At 49.8% G+C, this 18,863-nt stretch overlaps 1 protein-coding gene across 2 annotated transcripts in view; it reads right to left on the reverse strand.

Moving 5' to 3' along the window:
• The window catches only part of CSRNP1 (cysteine and serine rich nuclear protein 1), a 34,609-nt gene that overhangs the window by 15,239 nt on the left and 507 nt on the right, over window positions 1–18,863 (reverse strand). Inside the window, exon 1 of one of the 2 annotated variants that reach the window (XM_082192386.1) lies at window positions 10,374–10,442. The exons of the other annotated variant lie outside the window; for it this stretch is intronic. Within the exon in view, the coding sequence (XP_082048512.1) occupies window positions 10,374–10,427 (54 nt within the window). The 5' untranslated portion in view covers window positions 10,428–10,442. Of the gene's footprint in view, window positions 1–10,373; window positions 10,443–18,863 lie in introns of those variants that run through there. 2 annotated transcript variants of the gene reach the window in all.

The raw sequence follows: 18,863 nt of genomic DNA on the forward strand, positions 1-18,863 counted from the left end.
GCTGGGGTTGGACTGGATGACCTTTGGGGGTCCCTTGCGACTGCGATTCTACAAAAACATAGCCATTCTGCGTGGAAGGCACCAGTGGGAGCCAGGATCCAGAGGGCTGGTCCGCTAGGTTTGTGTGTGGCCCAAAGGACACACCTTCTAAGTTAATTTTGAGGCCTGGACTATGGTTTCAAAATGGCCACGCGACTAGGGTACGGGGGGGGGGACAGACATTCAATAAAGCAGAAAGCATCCCCCCCCTGTAGCGCATGGAACCAGCCAAACTGGCTCCCGTCTAATTGCTGTTGACAAGCTGAGTGTTCCTGTAGCCGAAGATGAGGCTTGCAAAAGTCGGGAGGAGGGGGGGTTGAACAAAGCCAGAGCATGAATCCGAGCACAACATGTTCCTCCTCCGTAAGGGAGCCCGACACCTCGCCTGCAAGGGGGGCCTGTGCCTTTAATGCAAGCCCCTCGCTGCATTAGCTCATGCTAATTAAACAAAGCCACTCTGCAGGGAAGGCAGCCAGGAGCAGGTCCCTGGTGGGAAAACGCAGCCTTCTCGTGCGCTGGAAAAACACAAAACACAACAGACCACGGCAGAAAATGCAGGGGGTGGGAACGTTTGCCACGGATCCACTCTGGATTATAAACCCTATTTGCTTCCCATCAGAACAGTTTTCCCCAACCGGGCGCCCTTCATATCCGCTGGACTACAACTCCCATACAACGGGCGCCCGGTTGGGGAAAAGCAGCGTTGGAACAACAGGGCGAATGCCCCCGAAAGTCAACCGCCGGCGGTGTTTGGATTGCTGCATTTTCTTCGTTCTTTCCCAACTGTCCAAACAAACAAAAACCCACAACCCCTTTGGAGATTTCTGGCCTGGAGCTCCTTTGGAACAAGTTTCGCCAACCGAGGAGACAGAGTGTTCCTGTGCAAATCGCACCCGCTCAACAGAAACAGGGGAAAGGGGGAGGTGGAGGTGGAGGGGGACGACTCGCACAAGGAATCAATGCTTATTTGTCACCCAAAGCAAAAGCCCAGCCCCAATCTCTGGCTCAAAACATCCCCTCCCCAGCTCCCCCTGCAATTTGCAAGCATGTAATCTCCAGCCACCTCCGCAAAGGTGTCTGCTGCAGGCGCAGCCCACAGGTGACATCCGGCCCCCAGAGTGCTCTGACCCGGTCCCTTGCGGCACACACTTTTCTCTAATCTTTCACGGTTCACAAGGTAAATGAGCAAAGTTTGCAACTGCATTTCCTAGACATGTCACTGGTACTGCTATCCATTAGAGTCAGGAAAGGAAAAGAAACCTGTTTATCATCCATCTCTCCCAGGGAAAGCAAGCTTCCTGCAGGACCACAGGTTTGGCAACCACCTGCAAAGTTGGCTATCCATCTGGATAGGGGGCACCACGTTGACTTAGCCCTATTTTACGTCCAAAGTGGGCACCTTCTGAAGCCAGGCCTAGGCACCCCACACCTATGAAAGCCTTACTTCTGGGCAATGGAACGTGTATTGCTAAGTGCCACCCAATTGCGCAGGCGAATGTTAGAAAGTCAGGTATATAAAGCTAAATGGCTCCTTAAACCAGGGTCACCTAAACAGTCACCAAAATGGAATGCCTAGTTTCGTTACAACTTTTGGGTTCTTGAAATTCGTTCTGATTGTGCAAATAAAATATAACAGATAGAATTCTACAGGGTGTATTGCTGGTTTGTGAAAATGGTCCAAGACGCAAGGACCCCCAGGCATGCAGATGGAGGAGACATTAAGCCCCATCCTGGCACCAGGGCATCTTCACTTGGTCGCAAATGGTTGATAAAGGTAAAGGGACCCCTGACCATTAGATCCAGTCGTGGCCGACTCTGGGGTTGCAGCGCTCATCTCGCTTTATTGGCCGAGGGAGCCGGCGTACAGCTTCTGGGTCATGTGGCCAGCATGACTAAGCCACTTCTGGCGAACCAGAGCAGCGCACGGAAACACCGTTTACCTTCCCACCAGAGTGGAACCTATTTATCTACTTGCACTTTGACATGCTTTCAAACTGCTAGGTTGGCAGGAGCAGGGAACGAGCAACGGGAGCTCACCCCGTCGTGGGGATTTGAACCGCCAACCTTCTGATTGGCAAGTCCTACGCTCTGTGGTTTAACCCACAGTGCCACCAAGTGCAAAACGTGCCTGGTGAATTTTGGCCACAAAGGTTTGAACCCTAAACAGGCAGGATATTAAACAGAAACCCTCATTTTATTTCCCCCACTTTATTTCCCAGTTTCTTCAACCTTGGCTTTCCTTTGATACTGCTGAACTACAACTCCCATCATCCACAGCCTGATGGTCATGGATGATGGGAGTTGAAGTCCACTAAACTAGCTGAAAGGCAAGACAAGAGGCCAATGTTCACCGGGAAGGTGGGGCAGTCCGTCTCCATGCCACAGTTTGCCCCCACCCACTTTGAGGGCAAGCTCGATCCACGAATGACGCTTCACACCTTTTGAGTATTCGGCACACTGAGCAGCATTATGGCTGAGACCTATTTTGCATTTGCTTGGTGGCCATTATCAGCTGGACCTCACGCAACCTCACAGCTCTAACTGAGCACCTTACAAAACACCGAACGCCTCTGGCTAGCCTTGAGCGGAAGTGCTTCCTTCAATGGCTGCAGGAATGCCACTCGACAAGCCTTGGCCGCCTGCTGGTGTGTGCAGAGGAACCCAGGCACATTTGGGGTGAGGATTTCTGGGTGAGCAAGCCCTTGAGCCTTCACAAGACTTCCCCCAGCGTCCCTCCTCTTCACGCGAGCCCTTCAAAACACCCAAACTCTGCTGAACTCGCTTGTTTACCCTGAGCCCAGACAGAGAGCAAAATGAGGCATCACAGCTAGGCTATATTACTCACCCGGCGAATCAAAAGAAGGGCTGCTGAACGCACCGGTTCGTCCACACCAGGCACCAAAATAAAACCACAAGTAGATAACAACAAATTGCAAAAGCAGCAGGGTGAGAAGGTGCTAACATTTTATTTAAATTTATCGGGGTGTGTGGAAATGAAGATCTGGCAGAGCAAGGAGGCGGGTTCGAATCCTTGCTTGCTTGCTTTTCTACTTGCAAGGAATTGCGTGTGCGTGTTGTGTAGGGGAAAGATGCCTCCCAAACCCACCTGCAGTCGAGCCCTGCAGAAACATCACACACACACACACACCACCAATGCAATACATAGAATCAGAGGACCTTAGAGTTGGAAGGGGCCCGCAGGGTCATCTAGTCCAACCCCCTGCAGTGCAGGAAAACTCCATGACAGATGGCCACCCAACCTCTGCTTAAAAACATCCAAGGAAGGGGAATCCACCACCTCCCGAGGGAGAACTGTTCCACTCAAGCCTTCAAAAGCCCTCAACCAAAGGGCACTGGCCTTGGGTACCCATAGCATTTAAAGGGTTAAATATATTAGCTATCCCTGTTTCACCAAAGGCCCGATTGGGCTACCAGAAAGAGTTACGTGGGCAGATCAATTGTGCGAATCCTAGATGGGGAAGCAGGCTGTCAATTGCTTTGCCCGGCTTTCCTCATATAAAGGCAGGCTTTAAGAATACAATTGTTTATTTTACTCAAGCCACACTTACAATCTATGCCCTTTAATTCTGATTTTATAATGAATTGATCTTAGAATGCTGTATTATTTTACTGTTGTTAGCTGCTCTGAGCCCAGCTTCGGCTGGGGAGGGCAGGATATAAATAAATAAAAATAATTATTATTAATTCAGAACTATGATGCTGAACTAAGGCTACTCAGGGACGGGCACTCTGCACATGGTCAGACAGACACATCTTATCAATCCCTCCAGGCGGCCCAGGGCCATCTGTACGTGAGCCCAGGCTAGAAATATTGCTTTTTAAAAAAAGATGGAGAGAAGAGTTTTTAAACACACCCCTCTTCAAAAGGAATGAGTAGATTAAGAGGGAAAGGAGCCCCTACAACAGGGCCAAAAGCGATCTCCACAATTTTATTGCACCGTCGATACAGTATGTGCAGATCAGGCAATGCTTTATTCGTAATTAATGTGGAAAAGGCTTTTAGGGAGATTTTTCTCCCCTGCTCCCCCCCCCAAGACATCAATCCCATTGTCTCCCCACCCGCCAGCCCCTGCTTTTATTAGTTTGAACTGGAACGGTGCCCAGGTAAAGTTTCCAGAGGGCAACTTCACACATTACGAGAAAGGAAGTGCCGTTTAGCTGCTCCCTCCCCATCCTTGGTCCCTGGGCTCCTTCCAGATCTTCCTGGGCCACACAACCCCTATTAATCTCAGCCAGAAGGGCCAGTGGGGGGGGGGAGCTGAAGTCCAACAAGACTATTCCTAGTCCAGGGCTAAAATAGGAGCGGACTCCCCTCAGCCAGGAGGAGTTCACCAGAAAGCACTCACAGCAAAGCACATACGAATTGCTTTGGACGTTCAGGAAAAGGACTGGCATTTCGAAGCATATACCAGGTGCAGAATCCAGAGGAGGGCAAACAACAGAGCACGTATTGGCCCGAGGCACCAGTTGCGTCAGATTTGAACTGGAATAACCAGATCGGAGGAAACCAAATTCCCTCCTGAAAGCTTCGAGGGCTCCTGGATCATTTGGGCACCAAAACGTGTGAGGCAACTGATACCCGCTTGGACTACTGCAATGCGCTCTACGTGGGGCTACCTTTGAAGGTGACTCTGAAACTACAGCTAATCCAGAATGCGGCAGCTAGACTGGTGACTGGGGGCAGCCGCCGAGACCACATAACACCGGTCTTGAAAGACCTACATTGGCTCCCAGTACGTTTCCGAGCACAATTCAAAGTGCTGGTGCTGACCTTTAAAGCCCTAAACGGCCTCAGCACAGTATACCTGAAGGAGCGTCTCCACCCCCATCATTCTGCCCGGACGCTGAGGTCCAGCTCTGAGGGCCTTCTGGCAGTTCCCTCATTGCGAGAAGCAAAGCTACAGGGAACCAGGCAGAGGGCCTTCTCGGTAGTGGCACCCACCCTGTGGAACGCCCTCCCGTCAGATGTCAAAATGATAAACAACTACCTGACATTCAGAAGACATCTTAAGGCAGCCCTGTTCAGGGAAGTTTTTAATGTATGATATTTTAGTGTTTTTTGGTTTCTGTGGAAGCCGCCCAGAGTGGCTGGGGAAAGCCAGCCAGATGGGCGGGGTACAAATAATAAATTATTATTATTATTACCCAAAAAGGGCACTGCAGCTAACACCTAAGATCCAGATTTCCACGCAGGCCATGAAGGTAGGTTTAGGAATAAAACCATGTAACAGCAACAGCTACTACTACTCTCTCAGGGTCTCTCAGATTCCTGCTTTCCAGGGGGTTGGAATAGATGACCCTAGGTATCCCTTCCAAATCTAGGATTTCCTACTTTCCGCTCTCAGAAAGGAGATCAGAAATGGGGTTTTTATACAAGCATCACATCTCTAGGGGAGGTGGCCCGTCGCCACTCTGCGTGATCCACTGCTCTGGCCTTCCAATCAGCCTTGTCTCTGATTGGGGGTAGCGATTCTGCCTCCCTCCACCTGCAACAGGTGAGAGTATGACCCTATTGGACTCGAAGAAACAGCTAGAACAGCTGCTCATACCAAAACAAACTACTGGCCCTTTTTTAGGTATTCTAAAATCGAAATTATTTAGGAGTCTAACAGTGATGCGCAACATTAATCGTTATTCAGAGAAGACCACAAACAGATGTGCCTGTCCATCAATTTCAATGGGCCACCTTGGAGCAGAATGCGGCTTGATATCACCGCATGAGGACCTTCAATCTTAATTCAGAGCAAACTAAAAGTTTCTTCAGTTATTAAAAAATTGGTCTTTAAAAAAAAATGTAGAAAAGGGTAGGGCTGGGGTGGAAAAGACTGAGCATGGTATTGTATAGAAACATATTTTTGCATTTCATCTCCCCTTGCTAAATTGCCAAAACTGACATTTTGTTCTGGGCTCCAGCTCCGCTACTCATCTCTTTGACCAAAAAGAGACACTCCACAACCCATTTTTTCCCCTTCCCGTTAACAAAAAGTACATCACGGAGCGGATCAAACCCGCAGGAATTCCTCTTTGGCACAGCCAACTTGGCGTTATCCTGGGAATACTTTCTAACAAATATTCAGCCCAGATGTGCATTCCACTCCGATCTGAACATCCAGCTTTCAAAAAAGAGGGGTGGAGGTCGTGGAGCACAAAAGGAAAGGTTTTTTTTGGGGGGGGGAGGCACTGAGCAGAAACCGCTAGCTCTCCTGGAAATCTCTGAAGCGTGCAGGAAGGAATTGGGGGGGTGGGGAGAGATGGGGCTAAAAGGGGAGAGGCAAGCTTTCTAACCTCCTCCGAAGGGTGACAACAACGTTACTTTGGAGTAAGATAGCTCTAAGGAAGATTCTGATTCATTTAAGCCACTCAGAAGGCGGAAGTACCCTAGAACACAGGATATAAAAGTTTCACAGGGGAGCCTGAGGCCACAAAAACACAACAATACCACCTGCCTGAACACACACCTTGCTCCTCGGTTCTCAAGAATATTTCAGCAAAGCCACCTTCTGCAGGATTAGGGAACAGAAAGCTTCCCCGGAGGTGAATTCCAATTCTGTCAGAGAGGAGCAGAATCCTGCAGCTTGCAGAACAAGCGCATCAGCAGCTGTTCGCCTATGGCGAGTTACGGCCTTCTCCAAGCAACCGGGCTGAGAAAAGCTATATAGAAGCTTGTGCTCAGGTTGCTTCTTGTGGGTGGGGGATGAACGTAAACCCATTGCACACTGGATCAGGCCAAAGGTCCAGCTTGACCCTGTGAAATAAGCTAAGAGGCCTTGAGTTTCCTGACTGAGTGGAGATTTGAACCCTGACCTCCCAGGTCCTAGTCTGACACTCTGACCACTACCCCACATTGGCTTCCTATGGGGCAGCTATATAAATTAAGTAGGTAAATAAATATGGAGAAGGCAAAATAGAGAAGGATCTGAACTATCTTCCTTGAAGCTTGAACACATTTTATTCTGGATTTGTTTTAATGTACAGTGGTGCCTCGCAAGACGAAATTAATTCGTTCCGCAAGTTTTTTCTTCTTACGAGTTTTTCGTCTTGCGAAGCACGGTTTCCCATAGGAGTGCATTGAAAATCAATCAATGCGTTCCTATGGAGACCGTCCGGGGACAGAGGGGAAGCGCCGCGGGCCTTCCCCTCTGTCCCCGGACCTGTTTTAAAGCAAGGGAAGGGGCAGCGGGGAGAATCGCTTCTCCCCGTTGCCACCCCTTGGTTCAAAAGGGGTCCAGGGACAGACCCCGGAGATTGCGGGGCTGGCAACGGGGAGAAGCGATCTTCTCCCCGCTGCCCCTTGCTTCAAAAGAGGTCCGGGGTGCGGGGGCAAGCTTCGTTTTGCGAAGCAAGCCCATAGGGAAATTCGTCTTGCGAAGCAACTCGAAAACGGAAAAACCTTTCGTCTTGCGAGTTTTTTGTATCGCGAGGCGTTCGTCTTGCGGGGCACCACTGTATTTTACACCACTTTGAGATTTCCCCCCTTTAAATATAAAGTGCTATAGAAACAACAACAACAACTTCCATTGCAAAAAGAAGCACAGCATCTTAACTTTCCATTGTGGCGGCTGCAACCCCGGTTTAAGGTGCCACCTGGCAATTAGCTCATTCATTTGAGTTTCTAACACCGTTCTAAAGAGCGCTTCGTCAACGGAGATCGGTTTTAAGCTCACGTAACCCCAAACCCTTTTCAACACGAAAGGGCTCGGCTTCCACAGCACGCTGGAAAATGGTGCCTCTGAGGCACGTGCAGAGTGCCTTTCCCCTCACCACAGGGCAACCACAGCCCACCTCCCTCCCCAGAGAACACCTGCGCTCCAGGTTGCTGCTTGCCCACCTCTCGAGGTCAGCTCCTGCCAGGCCTGGCAGCCTGGATTTGGTAAAGGTCATTGTTTGCCAAAAGTGAAGCCAAGGACATTTGGCCAGGGGACTCTGGGCACCGGTGTTTGCAAAGGAGAGCCAAAACACTACAGAGAAACCTTTGCAACCAAGCCGCCAAGACTGCAGCAGCCTTCTCCAAAAAGCTGGCTTCACGTCTGCAGAGCTGGTGCCAAGTGTGTGGGTGCTCAGATTGGGCAGAGAGAGAGAGAGAGAGAGAGAGATGATTTACAGTGGAGTGCTACTCTGAGAAAACAAGCGATCTCAGAGTCGATGGCACCAAAACAACCGCCCGCGTCTCCCCAGTCTTCTGGGCTGTTAACACCCACCTACATGGGAGTTATTTTCAGAGCCTGGTGCCATAAATAACAGCACTCAGTTTCCTGAAGTGGGGCGGGGGGAGAACCACTTTCAAGAACACACTCGAAGAAAACGTTCAGAGGATTAAGAGAATTCTCTCTCGAGGGCGGACGGCTTGCAATGGTAGAAGCTGATACAGTGGTACCTCTGGTTACATACTTAACTCGTTCCGGAGGTCTGTTCTTAACCTGAAGCACCACTTTAGCTAATGGGGCCTCCCGCTGCTGCTGCTGCACCACCGGAACACGATTTCTGTTCTCCTCCTGAAGCAAAGTTCTTAACCCGAGGTACTATTTCTGGGTTAGCGGAGTCCGTAACCTGAAGCGTATGTAACCCGAGGTACCACTGTATATAAGCTAGGAACCAAATGGTTAAACCGAGGTTGCAGTTGCCAAAACAGAATTCCTAGTTGCCATCTTTGGGTAGGTAAATGTAAAGGACCCCTGACAGTTAAGTCCAGTTGCGAACGACTCTGGGGTTGCGGTGCTCATCTCGCTTTACTGGCCAAGGGAGCCGGTGTTTGTCCGCAGACAGTTTTTCCGGGTCATGTGGCCAGCATGACTAAGCCGCTTCTGGCAAACCAGAGCAGCGCACGGAAACGCCGTTTACCTTCCCACCGGAGCAGTACCTATCGATCTACTTGCACTTTTGGGCGTGCTTTCGAACTGCTAGGTTGGCAGGAGCAGGGACCGAGCAACGGGAGCTCACCCCGTCGCGGGGATTCGAACCGCCAACGTTCTGATCAGCCAGCCCAAGAGGCTCAGTGGTTTAACCCGCAGCGCCACCTGTGCCGGTAGTCAGATGCAAAAATGCTCCTGGCTGATTTCAAACACCGGGCCCTGGCTTGTGAGGTCTGTGTACGAGAACCAGACCACGCATGCAAAAAGTTCAAACCCTGGATGTGGACACAGGATGGGGCAGACCTCTCTCTACATGCCAGTTCTAGACAGCACTGGGGGAGCTGAAGCAATAGTCTGGCCTCATATGTTCCCTTTGGGGTCAGGACAGAATTCCACCCGCCCGCTCTGGTCAACTGGCTCTGGAAATATACTAGGCATTGGGGATTGGCCACTGGAGAGCCCTGGGCTAAATCCGGCAGCCCAAGTTGAGGTAGCACCTGAGGCAACCCTACCTGCAAAGCTGTACATCTGGGCCTCTGTGGGGAGGGAAGTTAGGAAGCTGGTCCCCCAAATCTCATTTTCCAAAACCAAACTAGGCAGGCACTGGAAAGCTTCCAGCAACCATCTTTGCCAACCTTGCATTTTATCCCACACAAAAAAGGCCACCTTTTTCCAATTAGAAAAAAAGAAACAAGTTCCTTTCCTGGTTACCTGGAGGTACCACCGACTCACCATAGGTGAGCAGGGAAGAGGTTATACTGAAAAGCTTCTCTTGTCACATTTACAGACCAATGATTCAGTGAGTGCGTCATGCAAGTATTTGTTTTTTTTAATGTTCTCCGACTGCTTGCACACCTAGAGATGTGACGCTGGTGACCATGAATGTTAAGATATTCTTTCCAGGCCTGAAATACACACTGGAGCCACACATAAAAAGGAGAGAGAGACGAAATAATTCTGGTGCTTTCCTTTAAAAATATTCCAAGCTACTTCATACAATAGTTTGCATATATGTGTGTGTGCTGGGAAAAGTGGAAAGGGGGGGGGGATTTCCACAGCAGTAAAGTTACTTTTTTTCCTACCTTCACCCTGCGATTTCCCATGTAGATACCACATTGGGAAACCACCAGAAACGACCGCACAGAAGAGGCTAGATTCAAGAAGTCCCCTTTGCGTACAGAAAGGGACTCGACAACCTTATTTCAAGGAACAGTAAATTGGGATTCCCGCTCCTTCAAGCGGTTCCTTTTTTTTTTTTTTTTTGGTTAACTTAAGCCGACTATAAGGTTTCATAATCTCTCTCTGCTGCTAAAAATAGAGTCGGGACAGCAAAGGCTAGAAAGCACACGTACGTTTCACATCCCAGAATAAAAAAGCATGAATCAGTTGCAAGCAGAGACCAGTGAGACAACCAAACCCCACCCGACACAAAATGCAGGCAGCGTTTTGTCCGGGGAGACTGACTGAGTGCTGAGGAAGCCACGATGGGAACGCGCACCACGAGAGAAAACAGCTCATGCGCGTAATTCAGCCGCATGCCCCAGTCACACAGGGCGCAATCCTCGCAGAGACTCCCTGGCGCAAACCCCGCGGAGTCACACGGCCAGGCCAGGCGACTTGGAAGGGGCACGCCGATCATCTGAGCATCGTTAGAACAAATAAAGATGGCAAGTGCCCAGTTAGGGCTAGGCAAGGGAGACAGAGTGCTGTTGCGGTCCAGGTGCTAGATTTCACAGAATTGTAGAGTTGGAAGGGACCTCAAAGGTCATCCATTCCAACCCCCTGCAAGGCAGGAATCTCAGCCAAAGCATCCATGACAGATGGCCATCCAACCTCTGCTTAAAAACCCCCAAGTCAGAAAAGTCCACCACATTCCGAGGGAGTCCGTTCCATCACTGAACAGCTCTCACTGTTTAGGCGCAGGAGAAGCAGTGTGGTGTAGTGGTAAGAGTGCCAGAGTAGGACCTGAGAGAGCAGGGTCCGTATTCCCACTCGGCCATGAAAGTCACTGGGTCGCCTTGAGCCAGTCACTCGCTCTTAGCTTAAGCCTACCCCACGGGATTATTGTCAGGTTAGACTGGGGAGTGGGAAGAGTTGTAGGCCACTTTGACCTCCCAGGAGAAAAAGTGGGGTATAAATTTAACAAATAATAGTTAAGTTCAAATCCTCACCAGTTACACACTCAGCTCATCCACCTTACTCTCAGGGCTCTTGAGGAAGTAACCTGGAGTAGCCCTTAGACCAGGGGTCAGCAACCTTTTTCAGCCATGGGCCGGTCCACCGTCCCTTAGACCTTGTGGGGGTGCCGGACTATATTTTTTTTTGGGGGGGGGAATGGACGAATTCCTATGCCCCACAAATAACCCAGAGATGCGTTTTAAATAAAAGGACACATTCTACTCATATAAAAACCACACTGATTCCCACAGTCCGCGGGCCTGATGGAGAAGGTGATTGGGCCGCATCCGGACCTTAGGTTGCCTACCCCTGCCTTAGACATATACCCATCATGATCTCATTGCAGGAAGGGTGGCGTATAAATATTACGCTGTATGGGTGCACAAATTTGCTATGTCGTTTTTTAAAAGGCAGGAATTGCTTATCAAGTTTTGCAAAAAAAGAGAAAAAGGTGGAAGCAACAAACTGGACTTCTGGTTGCCTGTGGCGAGGATGTGACCAGTAAACAAGATTTGCAACTTAGCAAAGGAACGTACTGCTTCTTTCTCTTGGAACCCCTGCACCTTGGATGAAGGCTGTGCCAATGCAAAAAGAAGCAGGGAGGGCCCCTGAAACGTTCGTACAACCATAGAACAAGCTTAAGATGCCATAAATGCCATTTTAAATCTTGCTCTCTGCATCGGGAACACTCAGCACAACTTTCTACAAGACCTCAATGCTTTCTCTGCAACCAGCCGCAGGCACTAGGCTAAATCTCCCACTTTCCAAATCCAGCAAAAAAACAAACCTGAGAACACACTTCGGGGCCCTATAGACCTATGCAAGGAAGCCTGGGGTTTTGGTTTATCAGAATTCAAGTTCTTGGGAACCCCAGCTCTCATTGAAACAGGAAATGAAGTTTCTAGCAATACCTGGTGAAATCTCAGAAAGGAAAGGGTTTTTATTCAGGAATTTCTGGCCGGCAGGGTTCACTCTCTTAACACTCCACCCCTCCTCTTGAATCACTGGAGCAGAATGCATTATGCAAAGAGTGTCAATGCTAATTTGCTTTCATTTCCATAATTCATTCAGGTCACAGGATCCAGCTTTTCTTGCTGCAGGACTTAAGAGGCATCCAGCTTAACAGCAGAACCGCCATGTGCAACAGGTACTCATGGCTGCAGCAATGGAGACCCCTCCGTTTTCCCTGCAGGGGGGAGGGGACCATAAGTTCCCAAATGAAGCCCTTCAGGCGACACAGAGCTAGATGTTTTGCAAAACCTAGTGAGTGCCTGCTTGTGTCTTTACCTTGCACGCAAAGCCCCCAGGCTACAGTTTGATCTGCCTGCATTTTAGCAGGAATCACTCTTTCCATTTCCTGAGCCAGTCTGCGGGCACCCCAGGGTGCTCACACCTAGAACAGCCCCTGGTTCTAACCTGACAGTCTCCCTCCACCCCTCTCTGCAGTTTCCCCAGTGTCTACTCATCTCTCCACCTGCACTGGATTTATGAAGCAAGGTGCGTGGCTGCAGCAACTCCCGTGAGCCACTACAGTCACCCAGAGGCTTCTGTTTACACAGAGAAAGGCGTGGCGGTGGTTTGCAGGCTCCTGCCCGATTCAACCCTCAACATTATTGGTAAAGGCGAACGGCCGTGTTAAAAGATGCCGGCAGCAGAAGCAAGTGACTTGGTTGTTAATTCTTTTAAATCAAATTCAAACGGGGACGGAAGACAAAAGATACAAACTGCCCTCAGTGTCTAGGCAAATCCTCTATTTGATTACACCTGATGAATAATGCAAAGCCGGTTACCTTGTTTGTCCTCTGGTGGGTACACTCTGTTTTACCTCTGACGCGTCGGTCTCCGGCTCTTAATAATGTAGGAAGGACTGGGGGGGGGTCTAACCGTCTACTTGCTGCCTGCCACAATGAAGTCCCTGAATCTGAATGAGATTCGCTACTTTCCTTCCAGAAAAAGAGAACTGAAAAGAAATCGGGCAGGTGGAATATAAGGAAGAGAATCTGCATCGGAAGATACATGCAAGCGTGCAAGATACATGCATCAGAAGATACATGCAAGCAATCCCTGCAGATTTACAGGAAAAAGGCAATGGGCATTTCTACTGGGTCTGAATTTCTTTTCTGGTGAGCTACACTTTTATGCATGAAGCAGAACAGGAAAGCTACAACGGGGGCGTGCTGAAGAAATTGAGTCATGAACCCGGGAAGCAGTGTTAAACATCAGCCAGGCACCAGCCACGGGTCCAGTTGTGACCACATGACGATCTCTGGGTGTCAGGTGACTTGGAGAATGATCTGAAAGATTTTCCTTGAAGCTTGAATATGTTTTGTTCTGGACTGTTTTATTTGGTGTTCAATGGGTTGTAAACCGCTTTGAGATTTGTTCTTTAAAATATAGCAGTAAAACAACAACAAACTCACTTGATGGGGTATGTCACTTACTACTGGCCCAACTCACAGGGCTGTTGTGTTGGCGAGATAACGCAAAAGAGGTGCTTTGAATACTTCAATGTCAATGTTGGCCCATTTGGGCCTGGTAGGGCAGCATGCACAGAGACCCACAGGAGGTGGAACCAGAGCCAAAGGCAGGCAGAACCACCCCGATTGGCTGTAAGTAAGAAAGTCACCTGGCTTGCAAGTATTACAGGTGAAAAGGATCTAGGGGTCTTGGTGGACCACAAGCTTAACATGAGACAACAGTGTGATGCAGGAGCAAAAAAACACTAATGCTCTTCGGGGCTGCATCAACAGAAGTATAGCGTCCAGATCAAGGGAAGTAATAGTTCTGCTCTGTTCTGCCTTGGACAGACCTCACCTGGAATACTGTGTCCAGTTCTGGGCACCCCAATTTAAGAAGGGTGTTGACAAGATGGAATGTGTGCAGAGGAGGGCAACCAAAATGATCCAAGGGTCTGGAAACCAAACCTTATGAGGAACTGTTGAGGAAGCTGGGCATCTTTAGCCTGGAAAAGAGGCGACTGAGAGGAGCATTAATGGCCATCTTCAAATATCTCAAGGGTTGCCACATGGAAGATGGAGAAAGCTTGTTTTCTCCTGCTCTGGAGGGTAGGATTCGAACCAGGGGTTTAAAGGAGATTCCAACTAAACATCAGGAAGAATTTTGTGACAGTAAGAGCTATCTGACAATGGAACAGGCTCCCTCAGGTGGTTGTGGACCCTGGAGGGTTTTTAAGTAGAGGTCGGATGGCCATCTGACACGGATGCTTTAGCTGAGGTTCCTAGATGACCCTCAAGGTCCCTTCTGATTGCTGGGTTGAGATCTGGAATAGCAACATTCCAATCGTGCTCTAAACCACCACACCAACAACAACCATGTCAAGAGAAATAGCGAGTCCTCTGAGATTGCGGGGAAGGGGGGCAACTTGGATCAGAGACAGACTTGGGTTTGAGAGTCCACTCCTCCGCTGTGGACAGTCTACAAGACTTTTACCATCCAATCTCAGCCTCTATTTTGCTCCCTGTAAAATGGGGACAGACCTCACAGGGCAGAGCGGTGAGGGGCAGGCGCTTGTGAACGGCTTTGCAAATTGACCCAAGCTACACGACAACAGATGATTCGTTCCCTGATAGACATAATCAATATCTCCTGCTTGCTGCTCCAGCTTAAGTCCCCCCCGCCCCCCCCCTGTAGGCACCATTGGGTTCCCTCAGCCAAATGGACAATGCCTTCGTCCCAACACAGACATCTGTTTTCTGCAGCAACAGATGCCAAAAGGGTGTCCGTTCGTAACTCGAGAGGGAACCGTGTTAACTGTTCTTCCCTCCAGCGTATTATATTCCTCGATGGGGAGGGCGATGAGGGCACTTGGGAAAAAAAAGCTTGCTTTAAAATAATAATAATAATAATAATAATAATAATAATAATAATCCCCCTTTACAATTGCAAATTAATGCTGCCACACTAAAGCAATGACTGGGACTGAAAACAAGCAAAAGAGGCAGAGCTGATGGAGACCCAAGTCATTGCGCAGGCTGCTCATGTTGCTTCAGTATACAAAGACAGTGTGGTGTAGCAGTTACAGCAGTGGTTCTCAAAGGGTGTGGTGAGCAAGAGAATCAAGTGATATCCAGGACAATCCTAGTTTGTTTTCCAATGCCTTATCAATAAAAATATCTGGTGTGGTGCAAGCAAACTGTTAATCTGAAAGTGCGACCCAGAGGGGGAAAAGTTTGGGAACCACTGAGTTAGAGTGTTGGAGATCACCAGGGTTCGAATCCCCACTCAGCCACAAAGCTCACTGGGTGAGACCAGTCACGGTCTCTTAAGACTAGGCTACTTCACAGGGTTGCTGTGAGGATAAAATGGGGAGAAGAACTGTGCAGGCTAAGCTTGAGGGCCTTGGACGACAGGCGGGGTATACATGCAAAAATAAAAAGACTGAGAAAGAGAAACAGGAGCCTATAGACACTCCAAATGTTGTTCATGGTCTAAACCACTGAGCCTCTTGGGCTTGCCGATTGGAAAGTCGGCAGTTCGAATCCATGCAAACAGGGTGAGCTCCCGCTGCTCTGTCCCAGCTCCTGCCAACCTAGCAGTTCGAAAGCACACCAGTGCAAGTAGATAAATAGGTACCGCTCCGGCGGGAAGGCAAACGGTGTTTGCCTCTGGTTCGCCAGAAGCGGCTTAGTCATGCTGGCCACATGACCTGGAAAGCTGTCTGCGGACAAACGCCAGCTCCCTCGGCCTGAAAGCAAGATGAACACTGCACCCCTTTAAGTGAACTTAACCATCCAGGTGTCCTTTACCTTTAACCATGGTTAGGGATTTTGAGAGTTACAGTGCAGCAAAATTGGCAGTGGGGCAGAAGCAGGGGCTTCCAGAGGTAAGCCCCCCCCCCACATCCCTGCAAGAGAAACCACGAAATGTCATCCATATCAACTTTTGGCCTCCAGGACTGTCAGAATGGCTTTTTTATCATTATTAAAGGCTTTGAGAAGGCAAGTAAAAACATGAGCCTGGTCTCAAGTCTCTCTCTCCCACCCACAGGAGTTTCACCAAGAAAACTCCTCCTGATCAGTCCTGCCTTTGCACCAGTAGGTGTTGCTGTGGCTGCGAGAGAAAGGAAAAACAGCTTCCCTGTGGCTCCTTCATCAAACAGCAACCCGAACAGAAACTGCTATTGCTTTCTTGGTCTAGGAGAGCGAGAAATGCAGAAAGAAGGAAAGGCAGCCTCCTTTGTCTGGTTCTGCTCCCATCCAAGGATGCAAACTTCCAGGCTGAGCAGAGACCTGACAGGCAGGAAGGAAGCGTCCCGTGTCCTCAAGAGATGCAGGAAAGCTATACGGGTGTCATAAATGAGTCACTCAGCACATCACAAAAGGCTGTACTGTAGTAGAAAAGGAGTGCATACCTCAGGGCAGCTGGGCAGCCCAGCCCAATGCATATTATTACATTATTATTCCAAGTGCAATGGACTTGGGCCCTTGCAAGGACGCAGCCTCAAACTCTAAACTCTGCAAGCGACCACAAAAGGAGAAGAGCGAAGGAAAACAGCCCCCGTCGCAGCAGCACCAACGGCAAAACTAAGATCATGCATTTGCAGCTATATTTTAACTTCTGCATGATCTGCTTAGAAGTTGAAAAGCAACCATGCGCAGCTCAAGTGTGAGTTTTTCCCTTGCTGCAACAACAAATATGAAGTTAATTACCCTTTTGTCACAAATGCATAAGAAACAACTCTGGCCAGGGGATATGAACCCAATGCACGTAATCCTACTATCTGCTGAACCGTACTAATACACTACAAAAGAAATGTTAATTTCCACAGAATTGTAGAATGGGAAGGGACCCCGGGGTCATCTAGTCCAACCCCCCGCAATGCAGGGATATGGTTTGCCACCCACAAAAAAAAGAGTCTGCCCGCCGCATCACTGAATGATGCCCTGTTCTGACCTTGCCTCTGATGCGGGTGGGGAGAAATGCTACTGTCGCTCTGCACTGTGTGCATTCACACCGTTCAATCACTCCCAACACAGAGGTGTAGAAGAACTGGCCACAAGTCCCCAGAAGGAGGTTTCCTGCTGTGTCTCTGGACGAGTGCCTGTTCTGAGCTTGCCCTGGAGCCAAGAGACATTCCCTGGAGCAGCTTGTGCTGAACAGCAAGGGGGGTGGGGTTACACGGGAACAAGATTCAGCTTCCGAGTGTGTTCATGGGCACAGAGTGTCCAGTTTTACTTTGAGGGATGTGGGGCAGTGCATGCTTCCATCGCGAGACATTTGGACAACACTGCTATGACACGGCTTTGAATTCCAACGACGTTATTCAGTGATGCAAACCAGACAGGCTGCCGTTGATGCAATGCCATTGACAAGCAACTGTGATGTTTCAAAGAAAACCCCAAGAACCTATATTTAAGCTGCCTTGTGTGTGACTCACATCCCTGGCATCAAACTCCTGCTAAAGCACAGTATTTCCCCAGCGTAACTATGACACACGAGGAGGAGGAGGGACTGATGACAACAAACCTGGGTGGGGTGGGGGGAACTGTAAGAAAGAAAATCCTGAGAACATGGAAAACAAAAATTCCAAAACTAGTTACATTTTCCAAAAGTGGGGGTTGTTTCCCACAATGGTGGAGTCTCTCTCTCTGGTTCCAGGAAGGCTAAGACCAAGAAACAACACATTTTATAATATAGTATCCGGCATTTTTGTTTTGGGTTGTTGCTGCTGAACACAATCTCCCTCGCATTCTTTGCTAAGATCGCCCCAGGGAGAGATCTTGCCAGTCCTTTAAGAGATAGCCCAGCGAGGAGCCAAATATCATTATCTCCCAGGGCTGGAGAATTTGGGCAACTCAATTAACTTCTTTTGAACTGTTTTACAACCCATCACTCCAGGACCTTAAAGGGCGGCGGGGGGGGGGGTGGTGGTAGGAAGAAAACGCGAGGTTGGCTCCCTAAACAGATGCTCGCAAGAATCCAGGTTATAATAAACACACGGTGGCCAGATCAACGTGAGCGGCGGGAATCGAAACCGCAGGCGCCTCGGCAGAGATCAGGTGCAAGGAGGGAAACGAGAAAGCGAGGAGTAAGATCGTGGCGGGGGTGGGAATCAGGATACGATCCAGGCTGCCGCTAGACAACAAGGGAAAGAAAGGAGAGGCGCTCCCCAGATCCCCAGTCGGGGGAAGTCAGCGCCTCGACGGCGAGGAACCTCGACGTGAGCACGGCAGGAGTCCGGAATCTTCTCAATGTTTCCACTCCTAAGGAGGCAAAATGCCTCCGGAAGAGCTCACTTAACACGACCAGAAGCCAGAAACGAGCCACTTTCCCGTCCCCCAGACCCAGCTCCGCGCCTCGGCGCACCATCTGGACACTGCGCGCCCCCTTCCGACCGTCGGAACTCCTCCAGCTGCCTCCTTCGTCCGCTCTACAGCGCCCCCTAGAGGGTGGGCAATCGCCTCCTCCACGACCCTCGCTCCTCCGCCCGCTCCGCTTTTCCAACCCCGACTTAACTCCGTTTCACTTCGAATCAACCTCATTTTCTACCCGGGCCGTGAACTGCTCCCATACATCACAGCCAGAGGTCCCGAGCGAGCCCCAACGGAGAGTCCCGGCCGTCGCGTTATGAATCTGCCCCTCTCTTACCCCCCCCGTCTCCAGGGCGCCCCCTGTCGGGCTCTCTGAACCGAAGCCCTCCGCGCCCGCAATCCAACCTGGACTAGCCCCAACTCCCGCCTCTCTAGCGCCCCCTCTCCCTTTATCCAACAACTGCAGCCGCCGGGGTGGGGGCAGTCGCCGGTCTCGCTATGGCCC

This window comes from Podarcis vaucheri, assembly GCF_965113315.1.
Source record: "Podarcis vaucheri genome assembly, chromosome: 12".
Lineage (NCBI taxonomy): Eukaryota > Metazoa > Chordata > Lepidosauria > Squamata > Lacertidae > Podarcis > Podarcis vaucheri.